The sequence below is a fragment of the Nanorana parkeri genome, unplaced genomic scaffold (assembly GCF_000935625.1).
Source record: "Nanorana parkeri isolate BGI_ZX_2015 unplaced genomic scaffold, ASM93562v1 scaffold832, whole genome shotgun sequence".
NCBI lineage: Eukaryota > Metazoa > Chordata > Amphibia > Anura > Dicroglossidae > Nanorana > Nanorana parkeri.
Window position 1 is genome coordinate 1 of NW_017307100.1, and position 18405 is coordinate 18405.

Below are 18405 nucleotides of genomic sequence, written 5' to 3' on the forward strand. Positions count from 1 at the left end.
CGCAGCCACGGATAGGACTCAGGTCACAAAACTTTCCAAATGGGACTGTTAGGACCCTGCTCTGTCAAAAAACAGTATGGCAGTCTGTACTTTAGGATGTGGTTATCCTGAAACCTTGGTATCATTGTTGCAGGTGACACGAAGCTCCCCATACTAGGATGATCCTAGGACCTAGACTCCTCATGCTAGGATGAGACTAGACTCACAAATAAAGGAAACAGAGGATCATCACCCTGGTCATACTTGGAGTGTATGATAGTCCATGCTGCCAGGAGAAAAAAAGAATGAGATACTGTAACTATTCCCACCTATTTCCTACCTCCTAGAAAACATAAGCAATTAACCCTTTGTTAGGATAGGATGGGGGGGGGGAACATAGTACTTTTTTTGTGCTGACTGGAGTTCAGCTAAAACAAATTAACAGAACACATCATCCAGTATTGTCAGTGGTGCATTTGCAAAACCTGATAGACTCAAAGAAACAAAGCATGTCACTGAAAACCTGTCAATGGGTTTTCTCCTAAATGTTTATCGTAAACAATGGGTATAATTATTGTAAGTACTAATTAATCAACCAACACAGTGAAAATGGAAAAAAACTTGTGTGGCATGAACTACAACGCCATGTTTAGTATACCATGTACAACACCACATAATACAGCTAAGCTGCATACTATCATGCAAATATAGTTTGCCAAAAAAAATCAGTGCTATCCGAAAAGTTTTAGCCATGTTGGCTGATTCAGAATGCAGGGGCTGCAAGTGTGCTTCCATGCCCTCTGCTTTAGAGTCCATGTCTGATTTCCTTGGGCTGCAACTGCTTCTGTATAGTCAGCTGAGGATGTGGAGAAATGTACCTTATTTGTTTGATGACATATACACTATATTGTCAAAAGTATTGGGACACCAGCCTTTAAATGCACATGAATTTTAATGGCATCCCAGTCTTTGTCCGTAGGGTTCAATATTGAGTTGGCCCACCCTTTGCAGCTATAACCGCTTAAACTTTTCTGTGAAGGCTGTCCACAAGGTTTAGGAGTGTGTCTATGGGAATGTTTGACCATTCTTCCAGAAGCGCATCTGTGAGGTCAGGTACTGATGTTGGACGAAAAGGCCTAGCTTGCAGTCTCTGCTCTAATTCATCCCAAAGGTGTTCTTTTGGGTTGAGGTCAGCACTCTGAGCAGGCCAGTCAAGTTCCTCCACCCCAACCTCGCTCTTCCATGTCTTTATGGACCTTGCTTTGTGCACTAGTTCGCAGTCATGTTGTAACAGGAAGGGGCCATCCCCAAACTGTTCCCACAAAGCTAGGAGCATTATATTGTCCAAAATGTCTTGGTATGCTGATGCCTTAAGATTGCCCTTCACTGGAACTAAGGGACCAAGCCCAACCCCTGAAAAACAACCCGACCCCATCATCCCCCCTGCACCAAACATTACACTTGGCACAATGCAGTCAGGCAAGTACCGTTCTCCTGGTAACTGCAAAACCCAGACACAGCCATCGGATTGCCAGACAGAGAAGCGTGATTCGTCACTCCAGAGAACACGTCTCCACTTCTCTAGAGTCCAGTGGCAGCATGCTTTACACCACTGCGTCCGGCGCTTTGCATTGCACTTGGTGATGTAAGGCTTGGATGCAGCTGCTCGGCCATGGAAACCCATTCCATGAAGCTCTCTATGCACTTTTGTGCCAATCTGAAGGCCACACGAAGATTGGAGGTCTGTAGTTATTGACTCTGCAGACAGTTGGCGACTTCTACGCACTGTGCGCTTCAGCATGCGCTGACCCCCACTCTGTCATTTTACGTGGCCTACCAATTCGTGGTTGAGTTGCTGTTTTTCCCAGTTGCTTCCACTTTGTTATAATACCACTAACAGTTGACCGTGGAATATTTAGTAGCAAGGAAATTTCACGGATGGACTTATTGGCAACCTATCACGGCACACTTGAATTCACTGAGCTCCAGAGAGCAACCCATTCTTTCACAAATGTTTGTAGAAGCAGTCTGCATGCCTAAGTGCTTGATTTTATACACCTGTGGCCATGGAGGTGAATGTAATACCTGAATCCAATGATTTAGAGGGGTGTCCCAATACTTTTGGCAATATTGTGTTTGTGTGTGTGTATGTATGTATGTATGTATGTATGTATGTAATTTTAAGGACAACATTTTGGCCTTTATTGATGCAGGGCGAACATGCCTTGTCCCAGAACAAACTACTTCAACCATGCCTAAAGTTCCCAGGTTCTCTTAAAAGTCCCCCATCCTGTTTAGATTTTTCTTGTACACCCACTATTGCAATGTGTTGCATATTGTGATTTGCCTTATCCGGAAAATATCTTTGCTGTTGAGGAGGGATTCTTTTAGAAGTTTGCTGCCCCACAGTGGATCCATCCAATTCCTGTTTTAATAGACTTTTGACCATCCCTGTAGAGGAGATCCTGGGATTCAAAGATCTTATGGACAAAAAGCTACAAGCCTTTTACAAGGCCTTATTCTCTGTCATAGGTCCTGTCTTACAACCTGCTATTGCTAGAATGTCTCTAAGCCAGACCTTCACCATGTGGTTCAAGCATATTTCTCAAGGTCCTGTATCTATCCTAGCAGATCCCTCTATCCAACAACAATGGGAGCTCATTCCTGTGGCCCTACCCTACTGTGTTGGGATAGCAGATATTAAAAGTTCAATATCCACAATGTATCTCCTTTTGGTGCATAGAGTTTATCTATGCTGAATGCCCTTTTGGTGAATCCTTAGACATCTTTATCATGGATTTCACTGAGGGAAAGAACACCCTTTTGCCCCAGCAAATGTCTGGGGAAACCCTTTACCTCAGAGGCTAGGAAGATATCATTTTGCTCCTCCCATGCCTCCAAGCCAAGATCAAAGGCTGGGACTTCGTTCCGCCGCAATTTCAAACCAATGGGCAAGTCCTCCTTGCAGAGAGGGAGCACCTCCACTTGTTAGATAGATTAGGGGATGTCTGTTGGTTAACTGGCCACAGGACATTTCAGATATCTGGGTCCAGAACATGATTTATAGAGGCTACAAATTGGAATTTCAATCTCTACCAATGTCCCCACAAAAATTAGGGGAATTCTACACTGCTGTATTGGAGTTCCAATTTCAATGAGCCATCCCCTTGTTTCTGGAAATTGAAAGGCTCCAGATATTTTTACTTAAATCTGTTCACAGTTCCCACAGTCACCTGTGTTTTGCAGTGGGCACTCACCATTAACAGTTTGTTGTCCTTCCCTTTGGTCAGTCCACTGCACCTCAGGTTTTCACCAAGTTGCTGACCCCTGTTTTTGCTTTACTTTGTTCTCAAGGCATCCATATAAAGGGATATGTGCATGACCTATTTCTGAGGGAACAGTTGGTGCAGGCTCTATCAGCCAATGTTCTCCAGACTGTACCAACCCTGCAAAGGTTTTGGGGGATCTTAAACCTCTAGAAGTCAGTGCTGGAACTATCTCATCTCTTGTAGTATCTAGCCTGGTCCTGGATATGGCCCTTTCATCCAACAGGGCAAACCCCAAACTTTCCGCTCCCAAGCCTTTGCTTTGCATAAGTATTCTGGGATTGATGGAGGCCTTTGTTGAGGCAATCCCATATGCTCATTCCAGACCATTGCAACTAAACAACTACCGTAACTGACAACCTCTCTGATTGAGCAATTCACCTGGTCCACATAACCAGGCTTGCCCTAGCCATGGGGATCAAAAGTCCAGTGCTGGAGTCAAGGAAATCCTTCCTCCCGTGGACTGGAAGGTCTTCACAACAGATGCTAGCCTGACAGGCTGGGTAAGAGTCCTTAATACTCTCTCAGCACCAGGCAATTGATCACCGGAGAAAGCTCATCTCCTACTCCAAATTTTTGGAGTTATTAGGTTATCACTTCAAATTTAGACCCCACAAATGGGAGGTCATCCAAGCAGGTTTCATGCGTCACACCCGACGCATGTTTGCGTGTGTATGTGGGAGGGGGCGGGGGACTTGATGTTATGTTACTTTTTTTTATTTGTGACTATTTTTTTTTAAGCTCCTTTATTTTTTTAATGCTTTCATGTTTTTTTTACACTTAACTTTATTGCTTTTACATAGGGGGCTAAGAAATCCCCCTATTTGATAGCCGATTCAAATAACAAGTCCTCTTTATGGAGACACCAGGGGTCTCCAAGACCCCTAATGTCACGTAGGGACCCCCAGAGAAGCTGATGAAGCAGAGATCTGCTTCAGCAGCTCCTCACCGGCATCTGGTGCCGGAGAGTGACACTGAATGCGGAATTGATGTAATATACATTACTTCCTGCATTCGGCGACCGGAGAGGAGATCAAAGGGAGACCCGCACTACTACAAGCGATGGGCGTCTCTAGATGTCCTTCCCCTCCCCCACACAAGTCTTAAGATGCCCTCCCGCTCCTATAAGGCTCCCATCTGGCCGTTCAGGAACAGCCATGGATGGGAGGGGGTTAATGGAACATGGCTGCCATTTAAAAGGGAAGTAGGCCATCAAGCTTTCTTTGTCAGGAGGGGCTAATTAGATATTTAGGATCTCTGACTTAGCAAGGTTAATTTTGTAAAAAAAACTCCTGTAAAATTGCAGGAAGCCTAGTAGTGGGGGAAGTAATATATAAAAGCAGGTCATTTACATACAATGCGAGTTCAGGGCTCAATTTGAGTGGAAATTTGGGTCTCCAAGTACCGGTCCGCGGCCCAACTCCGGCCCACGAGCCGGTACTATGTGGCCCACAGCCAGCTGACATGTCAGGTACACTGTCGCAGACCGCGTACTTGACTTGCGGGAGTATCTCCACGGTCTTGCATCTGTGTTGGAAGCAGACTGCTGAGCAGCTCCTGTCAGCTCTGGCTTCCTTCGGCCGGAGCTCTGACAGTTCTGAGCTATGCCCACACCGGCCCGTGCAGCATTCGTCTTCCGACCACGCCACCAACCCTCCAAAAAAAGTACGATTTTCGGCAGGTTTTCCAGTGTGCTCGGAAGATGAAAGTCGTACGACCGTACAGTAGAAGCGGTCGCACGCAGCCCATACAGCTGACGATTATCGTACGATCGCGGGATCACCCGCGATTATTGTACGATAATCGGCAGGTGTATGGGCACCTTTAGTGTATGTGTATATTAGGCCCCATTCACACCTACAGTATATTTCAGGTGTGATTAGTATTCCTGTGTCAGGAACTTGCGTTTTCCTGCAGCAGGAATCTCGAATCTGCCGTTTGCAAGCGGCAACTATCATAAGATAAGAATTATCATAAGATTATTTAAGAGGGTGTGTTTAGGGGCGGAGTTAAGGCCGGGGCGGAGTTAAGGCCGTGACACACTGCGTGCTGCCTTTGCGAGCAGTGTGTCATGTCATTTTCTCCTGGGCACCTCAGCTGGCGAGAGCTCACGGAGCTGAGCGTGCCGAGATGAACAATTTCAACTTCAGCCAATCGGCTCACGCGTATAAACCGGCACGACGGGATGCGACGTCTGGCCTGTTGTTAAGCACGAGCCGATTGGCTGAAGGTGCAGTCAATCACCTGACTGCACTCAGCTCACACACTGCACGCAAAGCTTCGCTCTGCACGGCTTTGTGTCACGGCCTTAGGGGTTAGCTGGGGCAACTGGTGGCTAGTGACTCTTAAGGCCTGGCTAGTAGCTCAGTACTTGAAATTTTGAGCCCTGTGAGTTTATATTCCAGATCACTAAGTTGGAGACCCCGAATGTTAACTTTATAATGCAAGGCTACTGCCAGGTGCTCCATCATGATCACATATTAAATGGGGGAGAGGGGACAGACCTGTCGAGTGCCATTGCCAATAATAAAATAATCTGAGAAACTACCATTGGTTCTTATGCTGGCTGAGGGTGAGGCGTATAACACCATGATTTTCCCCAACATGTTATCTCTATCTGAGGGGGGAAAAAAAACTCGATCTGTTAAAAGCCTTCTCAGCGACAACAGAGAGAAGGCAAGCAGGGATTTTATGTCTATTGGCATGGGAAATTAAATGCAGAGTCTTAAGGTTGTTGTCCCTTGCCTCACAACCGCTAACAAGCCCCTCCTGGTCTGTGTGGATAATCGAAGGGAGAACTGACTGCAGTCGTATAGCAATCATTTTGGGGTAGAGCTTTATATCTCCATTAAGGAGAGAAATGGGCCTATAATTACCCGGGTCGGTATCATGCATCCCCGGTTTCAAGATTAAGTAGATATGAGCAAAGAGGCACTGGGAGGGAAAGGAACAAGTATCAGATATAGAATTGAAAGCATTCAAAAGAAGAAGAGGCAACTTATCTGCAAAGGTCTTATAAAATGTATTAGAAAACCCATCAGGTCCAGCGGCCTTCCCAGTTTTGGAGCATTTGATAGCTGTTAGGGGTTCTTCAGAAGTAAATGGCACATCTAGACCAGATCGGAAGGCATTTGAAACCTGGGGAAGAGCCTTGTCTCGGACATATTCCATACGGTCAACTTCAAGCTGAGCTTCTGAGGAAAAAAAGAGGGCGTTCTAAGTTCTTAGTTATAGCTAAGATATCTGCATTGCTATGAACAAGCTTATTAGCCATTGTGCGTAAGGATAAAATAGGCAGAGCGTGGGATCTCAGGATGGAGGGAGCGCACTAATTTGGCACCACATTTATAATCATATTATGTGCGGAGACAGAGATCTCAAGACAGAGGGAATGTTAATTCAACAGGTGTAGCAATTGATAGCGGGTAGCAGCAAGCTGCACTTCCACCGAAACAACTCCTCCTAACCTGTGTTTCAAGTCCAAGTCTGCAATCTTATAGAGCAGGGACTTCAACTGTTGTGCATGTAATTTTTTCAGACGGACCCCATGAGAGATAAACACTCCCCACAGTACGCTCTTCAATGCCTGCCATCTGAATGGGAGTGGGGTCGAGTCATTGACATGGACTTCTATAAATTGCACAATAGCCCTGCAGATATCCGCCAAACACAAAGGGTCCAACAATAAATTATTATTAAGTCTCCAAGTCTTAGATCTAGGGGGCATAACTGATACATGGACCACACCCTGGGAATTGGTCAGACCAAAGTTTTGGTCTAATAATAACCCCAGGTTATTATTAGACCAAGATATAATCAGAGACAAAGATATAATCAATAGACAAAGATATAATCAATACATCTATGTGTGTCATGTACAGGTGAATAGAAGGTGTAATTCTTCTCCTTGGAGTGTAGTGTATGCCATAAACCTAGCAGTTTTATCTGAATTAGGCGGCGTTTCAAAGCCCGGATTGCCTTATATGGGAGCGTGGCCTGTGCGCAGAAGGAATCTGATAAGCAAGATTAAAATCGCCCCCAAGAATATGACCCTCAGCAAAATCCTCAAGAAGTTTCAAGAACCTCAGGCATGCAGGGGCTTGAGCTACATTAGGTAAAGAAAAATTTGTAATCATGTAGCTAACCCTATCTAGAGTAAATTAGGAAAAACATACCTGCTATCCGGGTCAGTCTCCAATGCTAAATCCTTGGCTCTACAGTGCTTATGGATCACAATTGAAGCTCTCTTCTTATGCGGGTGATATAGAATTTTTTAGCGTATGGAGGGATGGTTAAAACCGTTAACATTGTAAGAACATACGCTCATCAATAAGATAATAAGTCAAGTATGAGCACCGTTAGACCATGGAAGTTGCTAAAGAAATAGAAAAGGAGGAAAAAAGATGCAAAGAAAAACAGAGAATTAGGTGAAAAAAACAAGACATTAGTGAATAAAATCCGCAAAAAGGCAGAAATGGTTATGTGACTAGAGGTGCACAGATGTTATATAAGCTATAACATAAAAAAGTTGAAAAAACGACCATATTAATCTGTCATCAAGATAACCTAATATGCAAATAAACACTAAACTTAAAACATCACTATCCTACTCCCGGGTGGCAATAAAGTATGAAAAGAAAAAAAAGGAGTCCATGCGGTCAATCATTCTCCAGAACAGTAGCATGGGGCAACTTCTTACAGGGTGGGATCATGGTCCAACAATTTCAATCAGTGAAATCTGGAAGAGTCAGTTTAAATGGCCAGTCTGGCAAAGAAACTTGCGACAGTTGGAAGGTCCCCTGTAGATTAAGTAGATCACATAAGGAGCGTAGAAGAGCAGACTTCCCATCCTTAAAGGCTCTCAGGCAGAAGGGGAATCCCCACCTGTACTGAACATCATGGGAACGGAGCAACTCCAGGAGAGGTTTCAGAGCAGTGGCGTCGCTACAGGGGGGCATGGGGGGGGGGCAATTGCCCCCCCTAGGTTTTCACTTGCCCCCCCGTGCGCCCCCCCCGCCAGGGATCGGCAAGGTGTCCTTGCAGGGTCCGCCGCGGTCGTACGGAACAGTTGGTACGTCCCAACACCCCCGTCCAATTTGATGTTTTGGTACCTTCCTGCCCACGTGCAGACAGAGAGCGATGCATTTGAAGCGTGCGTTTAGAAAGATCCACCAATAAATGTATCGGTTTATCACGAAAATGAATCTCCTCAGAAATCTCCTCATTATAGCTTCTTTTACAGAATAGAAGTTTATGTGGCAAATAATGTCTCCGGGTCTCTCAGAATCAGAGGGTTTTGGACCTAACACCCTATGGGTGTAGTGAATTTCCAGCTCCGACATCTTATCCTTGTTCAGTGTCTAATTAAAGATGGAACGAAGCATCAGAATAAGTTCCTCAGCAATGATTGATTCAGGAACCCCCCCTAATCCTGATGTTACGTCTGAAGCGGTTCTCTTGATCAACTAGCTGGTAGAGCAAATCCTGTATTTGCAGGGTATGTTCATTAAGCACCTGTTTATGAACCTCCAGCTTATCAAGCATCTGCTCCGCTGATTTCTCTACCCCCTCCAATCAAGTACCAAACTGGGCAATATTAGCCCTCAAAACTGCCATATCAATTTTATGCAAATATTCCATGCAAGTACTTATCTAAGCCCAGCTTAGTATGCAGGTAACAAATATAGGACTTGAGATCACTGTCTCCATCCTCCAGACCAAAGTCCACAGAGCCTCAGCAATCCAGGTGATCGACAGGAGGATAAGTCCAGGTTTAAAGCTGGGGAAGCATGTGGAGTATCGTTCAAAGGACTGCCTACGGCAACTGCCGGTGTTAGATCCAAAGCAGGAGAGACAGACCCACTCGGCTGTAATGGCTGAAAATGCATTCAGATGCCGCGATATAGAGCCTTCAGGAGCAGCAGTGGACTTCTGGTGTTTTTTTGGCCCATGACGCATACAAAAGAGTGCGGTCATCCAAAATTAGAGGCCGGAGAGGGTGAGCAGGGCCAGAGCCACGAGAGCACGCTGCCTAGTCTGCCATTAGCCAGCCACACCCCTTCCTTGATGGAGATGTAGAATGCTTTTGGATGACCATACGTACCTGAATTACCATCCTGTGTCCTTTTTAATGTACGATTACAAAAATAGTGTATTTGATTTACCATAAAATCCTTTTCTTGGAGTACATTAAGAGACACAGATCCCTTCCCTCTGTTTTTACTATCCACTCTTACAACTACTTGCCACTAAACTGAGGCATAATGGGAGTGGGAGGGGTTATACTTACCTATACTTACAGCTTTTTTCCCAGTATCCAATCACCGGAAGGCCGCAGAATAACTCAAGGTACCTGAATTACTATTCCTAATATATTGCCCACAGTGTTATACATTTTTCCAGGGTATAGTAGTGCAACCTTCAAAAGGTTTCTTTAAACTCATCAATCATTCAATTCCTAACTGTATACAACACCATAAAAAAATCCAGAAATAATAGGAAAACTCTAGTAAGACCTACAGTAAGCATAAACTCACTTTTCCTTACCTTTTCTAACCTACTTTTACGCAGCAGTTCTCACCAGGATTATGCCACAATAGACAAAAACTTTGGACTAATCTGGAAGGACATATTTTATCATGGAGGCTAAAAGCTCTTCCTTAGGTGACATTAAAAACAGAAACCCTATCCTTACTGATTGCCCCCACCTTTAGTATCTTGTTCCACCGTGCCCACAACAAAATGTCCCCATGGCTAGAATACTGTCTGGTTACTAGATCACAAACTAATTTTAAATTCCTCCTTCTTCAAGAACCCAAACCAGCAGATGGGCCCACTTATACCAGAAAATGGGAAATGGCTGTACAAATTAAACTTAAACTCCCAGAGTGAGATAAAGCCTTCTCCTTTTTACATAAACTCTCAGCCTCTAACAGATTTCAAAAACATAATTATAAGATCATGGCTAGTTGGTACTGATGCTTGCTGATTTTCTTGTGTGTGTAAATTCAATAGATTTTCATGTTTTTTTTTTTATCCCAAGACGACAGGGTCTTGCTGGAGATATATCAGAGAATGAGGACACATCCTACATATGGGGTAAACCCTTCTTAATCCAGCCCTTCTGGGATAAAATATTAATGATCTATAAGCGAATTATGGGACTTTAAGTTGTTAAAGGTGGTTTACTACATAATTTCCTAGCTGCAGCATGTAACACAATTTCCAGACATTGGAGATCATCAGGCCCTCCCTTTGGGGCAGAGTGGGTGTGTTAAATGAATACAATAGCACAAAATGTGAGGATGATTTCCTAAGAAGCCATTTTCAAACTATACCAAATTACTTGGCCTCAGTGGGACCATGTTTGGTCCTTGGCAAAGTATATATACCTGACTTTACCTTGTATCTGTGAAGTGACTGGATCCCCTCTACTCCTAAATTAAGCTCTCCCCATTTTTTTCTTATCTGATTTCTCTCTCCCTCCCCGTCCTTTTGTCTATACTACTTCCTATACAACCTCATCCTATATAGGACCCTTTCCCACTACTGTATGGTCACTGACACTTTTCCTTTTTTTCTTTCCTACTCTCTTCCCCTCCTCATTTTTCATGACCCATTCCATGAAATACTTCTCTATTTATATCCATTGCTGTGAAATGCATCAATTCATATATGGCAGAAGTGTACAATGTAAATGACACCTCATAATCCAATAAGTCACTGAACCAGGGCCAGGATGGTGGGGAAAAGGGGAGGCAGGAACTGCAGCTTTTTTTTTATGTGTGAGGGGGTGCCACATTTGAATAAACAGAAACAGGAACCATACCGCACTCCTTACCGGGATTCCCACTTGATGAAGATGGGTGCTCGAAATGACTGCGGATGGCACCGCCACACATGAACAGTAGAAAAATGTCACCAGCACACCATGAGTTGAAAAAGCAAAATATTTTATTGCCAATAGCTGTATCTCATTGGCAATAGAGATACAGCTATTGGCAATAAAATATTTTGCTTTTTCAACTCATGGTGTGCTGGTGACATTTTTCTACTGTTCAGGGGGTGCCACATGGCGCAACTCCGAGTACATCACTGGCAGTGTACTCCTCATCTCCACTTCCTAGATTTCACTGGTATCAGTGGGCAGAGTGTTAGCCTTCCTCCATCCCATATGTCCAGCTACTGTCAGAATAGGAGCTTTTTGAGGGTGTTTTGTGACATCATTACTGGAGGGTTCGGACAGAGAATAGTTGCTATGAGCAAAAGGCTCTGTTCCTCACTGACCCAGACTGGGCTTTCTGCATGCCATTTTTAAACAGCTCCACTGCCCACTACTTTGTAGACTGACCAGTGGCAGACTTTATTAGTCATGTCCCAACAACCCGTCACCAGCTAACAGGAAGGAGGCAATAGGGCCTAAGTGTTGTGTGAAGGGACAAAAGGAGCTGTCTTTTTTTTTTTTTATAGCAGCAGTCCCCAGCATTGTGTATAGGTAATTCTAAGGTATTTATGGGAAGCAGGAGGGTCATGTTGCTGTTCATATTTTTCATCTAAGTAACCTGTACAGGCAATGCTTTGTTCCAGCTTTTGCAAAGTACTAGGAAGACAGTGTCTCAGGTTTTCATTATAACTTTCAGCACATTTTTGTCACACGTATATAAGTTTAATACAAAATTACAGCTCTGGAAATTTTTTGACTGAAAATGCCAGGGCAGGCCGTAGGTGCCAAGATGGAGGTTCCTCTGCACCACACTTAGGATCTCATGTCTCCTACTCTGTGGCTGGTGAGGTGTTGCTAGGAGATGGCTGAGGCCTTCCCACTGGCCACTGCATGCGTGCCATGCCTTAATTTTTGCCTCTTACCAGTCTGGCACTTTTCACAATCCACTCAAGAAAACCAGCAGAGACAGTGAACACCCAGTCTCCAATAGAATAGGTAAAAGCCCAGAGGATTTTGCTCTATCTGAAGCTAAAATGAGGGCCTTATGTAGCGTAGGTGATGAACACTATTCAGTGGTTTAAAGATTCTGCAGAGGTATTAAAACACAAGACAGACTCTCCACAATGTATTTATTAATGATAAAGTCCATTGTGACAAATTGGGTTTGGAGGAGCCTGTGATGCCATTACCTTTGTATGTTTGCATCTCATAACATGCCATTGCATGTTATCAGAAAATACTGGCAGACAATTTGCATTCTTATGCACTAAAGCTGCGCATGGAACGCTTTTGGACTTTCCAGCATGACAATGACTCTAAGCACAAGGCCAAGTTGACCCTCAAGTGGTTACAGCAGAAACAGGTGAAGGTTCTGGAGTAGCCATCACAGTATCCTGACCTTAATATCATCGAGCCACTCTGGGGAGATCTTAAACGTGCGGTTCATGCAAGACGACCAAAGACTTTGCATGACCTAGAGCAGTGGTTCTCAACCTGTGTAATCTCAGGACCCACATTTGTCTGTGGTCATCAAGTAGTGACCCAAGTCGCACCGCACTGGAATGCACGTCATTGCAGTACCGTGCGTTCTGGTGCGGGCGACCGAACTGTGGGTGGGAGGTGCGTTGGGGATGCCATTCAAATGAATGGCAATGCAATACACCTCCCACACCAGAATGCACAGTAGGTGCGATTGTGTGGTAAGGTGCGTTAATCACAAGGGACTGCGTGATAATGCACTGCACTAGTGTGAACGGGCCCTCAAAAACACTAACAGACACACACAACCGCAGACACAATCTCACACACATACACACTCCAAAAAAAAAAGGTCTTTTTTTAATATCCACCCAGTCTCCCTACCTTAAGAACTGAAGTGGATACTCAACCTGGGGTCCAGTGTGGGATGCTGTGCTGTGACGGAGCTCCATGCGTATGTTAATTGCTTGTACAGCTTCCTTGCCTGCCCTGTAGAGGTACCGGGAGACGTCACTCAGGTCCAGGTACCTCTACACGAGAGGGAGCTGTAAGCAATGCACGTAAGGATAGAGCTCTCTTGTGGACATATCCCCAGCCCACCTCAAGCTGACACTCAGCACCACTAGGGGGGAGCTGACGAGTCTAGAAAAGTGAAAGGCATGCGGTGACCCACTGAACACAGGGTAGCGACCCACCCACCAGTTGAGAACCAAGGACCTAGAGGCATGTTGCCAAGATGAATGCGCAGCTATACCACCTGCAAGAATTCGGGGCCTCATAGACAACTATTACAAAACACTGCACCATGTCATTGATGCTAAAGGCAATACACAGTATTAAGAACTAAGGGTATGCAGACTTTTGAAAAGGAGTCATTTTACTTGTTGCCATGTTTTGCTGTATAATTGTGCCATTCTGTTATGACCCACAGTTGAATATGAATCCCATGAGAAGTAAAAGAAATGTGTTTTGCCTGTTTACTCATGTTTTCTTTAAAAATGGTACATATATTACCAATTTTCCAAGGGTATGCAAACTTTTGAGCACAACTATATATAGCGGGCTATTGCCCGCTTTATGCTAAGAGCACCACAGCCTGGATATCCCTCCAGTCAGAGCCAGTGGGCATATGTTGTCGCTCACTTCCCGATCGATAGAGCTGTCGTGTGACAGTTTCAATGTCACACGTCGGCTCCAACTATGGGGATGAGTGTAATTCACTGACCCCACAGTTTTTTGGTTTTTTTACCGTGACAGCACACAGTTAGCTGTATCAGCAGAATACATTGACAGCTTCAAAAGCACTTGGTTGAGTTCCTCAGTTTACAGAATATACAGGGATATGGGAATTGCTAGACACACACACACACACACACACACACACTATATAGGTTGAACATAATGGACCTGTGTCTTTATTCAACCTTGCCTACTATGTAAAAAAGCTGAAGGGAATTCTGGCTGTTTTGGTAATTTTTTTGCCTACTATAATGACAGTGGTGCACCAACTGACAGGTTACACACTTACAATGCATGGTTACAGTTAGGGATGCACTGATACCGATACCGTTGCCAATACTGAGTATTTGGGCGATTACTCGTACTCGCCCAAATGCTCCAATACTTATCCCGATACCAGAACTTCTGGTCAGAGGGAGATTTCATCTGACTGGCAGTGCCTTGAGGGAACATGGAGCTGGCTTCCCAGCCAATCAGCGTGAAGCTGGCCAAACAGCATGGAGCCGGCTTCTCGGCCAGTAAGGAAGTTGGCCAAAAAGTATTGACTCACCTCCCGGCTTCCTAATTGGCCGGGAAGCTGGCTCCATGCTAATTGGCTGCGATGCCGGCTTCATGGTCAATCAGCATCGAGCCGGCCAAACAGCATGAAGTCGGCTTCCCGGGCAGCGGGTAATGACATGTAATATGTGTCACAATAAACTATATATGTATGTTTACCATTTGTTTGTGCAACACTATAATTAAATTATGTGTTTATGCTCTCTAAACACCTATATTCCAGTGCATATAGTAAATCTATATAAAGTAAAATCAACCAAACCATATGTGTTTGGTGGCTGGCTATAATAACTTACAGTCACTGATTGACTGTTTCAAGTTCAGACGTCATATAGATAGGTAGATCTCTCCCACTATGGTATACATAACTTTCCCTCATCTATATAGAAGAAGAAAGGAATCAGGCCCCTGAACACACAGATTTTTCTCTGTTGCAAAATCTCTGTTTCATAACATGTGCCTCTGACTATTGGAGGGCCTTGTGAACAACCCTCAGGGAAGTCAGAAGTAATTACAGTGTCATTAATTGAAACACTATGCCAAAAAGAGGTGATAGTAGATGCATTGAGGTCTATTTACCACAACAATCTCTCTACTCTTACAATATATTGAATATGCCCTCCTTACCATCTTGTCTTGAATTGTATTGTGATTGTAATGTCTTCCTGATATTGTAAAGTGCTGCGCAAACTGTTGGCACTATATAAATCCTGTATAATATTAATAATAATGTTGTATGTCTTGGTATACATTTTACTTTCACTAGTCCTGAAATATAAATTCTAAATTGCCATGCATCACTCTGTTTTTGTTTTGTTTTATAAATCTGCTTAGAAAGGATAGTTTCGTGGAAAGCCCTAGAAGACATAACATTTCTGTGTCTTGAGGGGATCATGTCAGTATTCTAGGACTCATGTTAATCTTATTCTGATCATTAGGAACCGCACAGAAGAAGGAGGAAACTACATCAAAAGATGCTGTAAGGGTTTCTGCATAGATATCCTGAAGAAAATAGCTAAGACTGTCAAATTTACCTATGATCTGTATCTGGTGACCAACGGAAAGCATGGCAAGAAGATTAATGGCACATGGAATGGCATGATCGGGGAGGTAAAATTTGAATCCATGCAAAGTATAATTCTAAAATATCCTCTTATTTTGTTTATGTAACTGGATGTAATTTACATTATCCAATTAATTAGTGCTGGTGCTTTAAAAATTAATATATAATAATAAATGCTTTACAATGGTTGATCATTTGCAGCTTAAAGCCTAGCTGCAGTCAAACCATTTTTTCTTTAGTTTTCAGTAGAGTGGGTAATAGTCAGAACCTCTTTGAAATTTGTATTGCTTTATATGTCCTTATAGGGAGATATTTACCCTCACTTCCTGTCTTGGTGAAACTAGGGTAATAAATTAATGAATCAGAGTATAACAAGGACAAGACAACAAAAACAGCAATGGAAACTGGCTATATTTCAACGCTTCCCAATTCTATTTAATAAGACGTGCACCAGCAAAAAATGTGTTTAGTTTAGTTTTGATTCGGATTTTGCTTTATTTTGTTTTTCGGAATTTGGGTCCGAAAGTCAATTCGTTTCGGAATTCGGATTCGGACAAAATTTGTTAGCGGAAATCCGTACGAACTTTGGTTTCGTTTTCTTTTTAGTTCGTTCGTTGCAGCATAGTGACATTTAAGAGGGAAAAAGCGTTTTTTTTGTTCACAAATGTCACTTTGCTGCAACTGAATTTCTCCAAAGAACGAAAGTTCGTCCAAAAAAAACAAATCGGAAATTCGGAATCGGAAATCCGGATTCATTTGCATTAGTTATCTGTCATTCGGAATTCGCATACATATGAATCTCCGAATTTCCAAAATTTTGTCCGAATTTCGATTCGGAACGAAACGGACATGTCTACTATTTAATGCATGCTGTTTTGTTGCTGTCTTTGTTCCCATCAAAGAGATAAGTCAGCACATCATGAAATCTCCCACTGATGAAATCTTGAAGCTTTATTAACAAAACAGGGTGGGAGAAAGTGGTAAAAAAAGAACATGAAAACATACAATCAATATATGAACATGTAAATGAAGAGATAGCTCACAAATAGAGTGCAAAGCAAGTCAGCCTCTACCAGTGATGCTGCCTCTACCAGTGATGCTGTTGTAAGGGGAATCTGGGTGTCTTCTCCAAACATGTGCTCAGGATGGCACTAGATCCTCCTCGCCTCTGTTCCAAATTGGAGGCTGAATTCCCAGAACACTCCTATTTCCTTCTTCTTGGGCTAGAGGTTGCTGGGAACCTACCATAGAAAAAGTGTCTGCTCTATTGTAAGTAGAGATATATTCTCTACAGCACCATCTTGTGGCTGAATTTGAGATGGCAGGTAGGTAAGTCAATAATGTGTATGCCTGTAAGGCAGAACAATAATCAAGAGTTTCATTACATCATACTATAGTTTTTTCTGCCGATCATTGAACTCTAAGGTTCTTAATTTCTTCATGAGAAATATGCTGACACTGGTTTAGGATAACAGACACATATTGCAAGATAGACACATACCAAGCCTGGCATACGTTTTTCACAGTGCAAAATAATGTTAGACTCCACCTAACACTGCTCATAAAAAGTCTCCCAATACTGGGTGGGTGTATTGACCAAAGTGAGCATGCTTTGTCAAATTTTAGCTTACATTATCGCTGCCAATGCTCTGTTTACTCCTCTACAAATGTTGCCACTGTAAAATAAACAATTATATGCACATCGGGTGGCAGATCTTTATTTGGATTGAAGAAGTTTACTTTCCAAAACACAGAAGTGTAGTTAAACATTTAAAACATTACATTTGATATATAATTATCTAAAATAAAAATGAACATGCATATAACTAAACAAATATTTATCTTTTAACTTGGCATGGTAATATCTGGTTTTATATTGTGGGGTTTTTTTTCTTGAGATTGCATACTGTATAACCAGTTGGAATATGCTGAGCATGGCAAATGGAAGAATACAAAGCAGTATGCAGTCGTATAAAAAATATACTGTATGCAGTTGTGTAACTATCGCCATAGCAGTGTCAGTGGCTATAGGGCCCTGGGTGAGGGGTTCTTAGTAAGAGCTGGAACCACGGCAGGTCCAGCTGGGAAAAAAATCCTCCCTTTCCTCTATCCATGAGCCTTCTCCCTATTGTCAAATGTTGTAACCAGATATACTGGCACAGGTTTGAGCAGCAGACTACTTTTCCACAGATTGATCTGCCCGCCCTTGCTATAATAGTTTTAGCCAGCAGCAGCAGGTAGAGTGATGTGCTTTAGCGGTGCAGAGGTTCAGTCTGACACGGGGGTGGACTTGACTTGATGCAGTTTTTTTGAGTTGCAGCCGCGTCATACAGACCTCTGGGAATGGGAGAGCTAATCTGTTAAAGCATCCATATTTTCTAGGAGCCACCTGTTTTTTACCCCTTTTCCTGCTCTGATTTTGTTATTTAATGTCTCCCGGGCTCTTGCTGGAAGAGGCCAGAAGTGTCATACTTCTTAAATCTGTTTTTGCCAAGTCTCTGGCAACTTTAACTCACCCTGTAATTAATGTCACCAGCCCCTCCTCTTGCAGCTTTACATCTTTACACTAGCTTGAATCACAGTGGAGCAAGAAAGAGCAGCTGAATGAAATGTGTGGAAGAGCATACACAAGCAAGAAGGACAAACCCATTGGTGTTTGCCACCAGCCAGTTCCATCTAGTGCAGAATTTATAGGTCTGGGGAACGCATCCGCACGACTGCTTGTCAGGGAAATGTGCTATTTACATATTTTGAACTCTAGTTATTGACTGCTATACTCTGCAAACAAGAAACTTACAGTGCCTTGCGAAAGTATGCAT

At 43.3% G+C, this 18405-nt stretch overlaps 1 protein-coding gene across 1 annotated transcript in view; it reads left to right on the forward strand.

The window, feature by feature from the left end:
* The first annotated feature begins 8973 nt into the window (after positions 1-8973).
* The window catches only part of GRIN2B (glutamate ionotropic receptor NMDA type subunit 2B), a 74938-nt gene continuing 65506 nt past the window's right edge, over positions 8974-18405 (forward strand). The window contains exons 1-2 of the mRNA XM_018565309.1: positions 8974-9239; positions 15462-15633. Coding sequence (XP_018420811.1) covers positions 8974-9239; positions 15462-15633 — 438 coding nt within the window. The remainder of the gene's footprint in view (positions 9240-15461; positions 15634-18405) is intronic.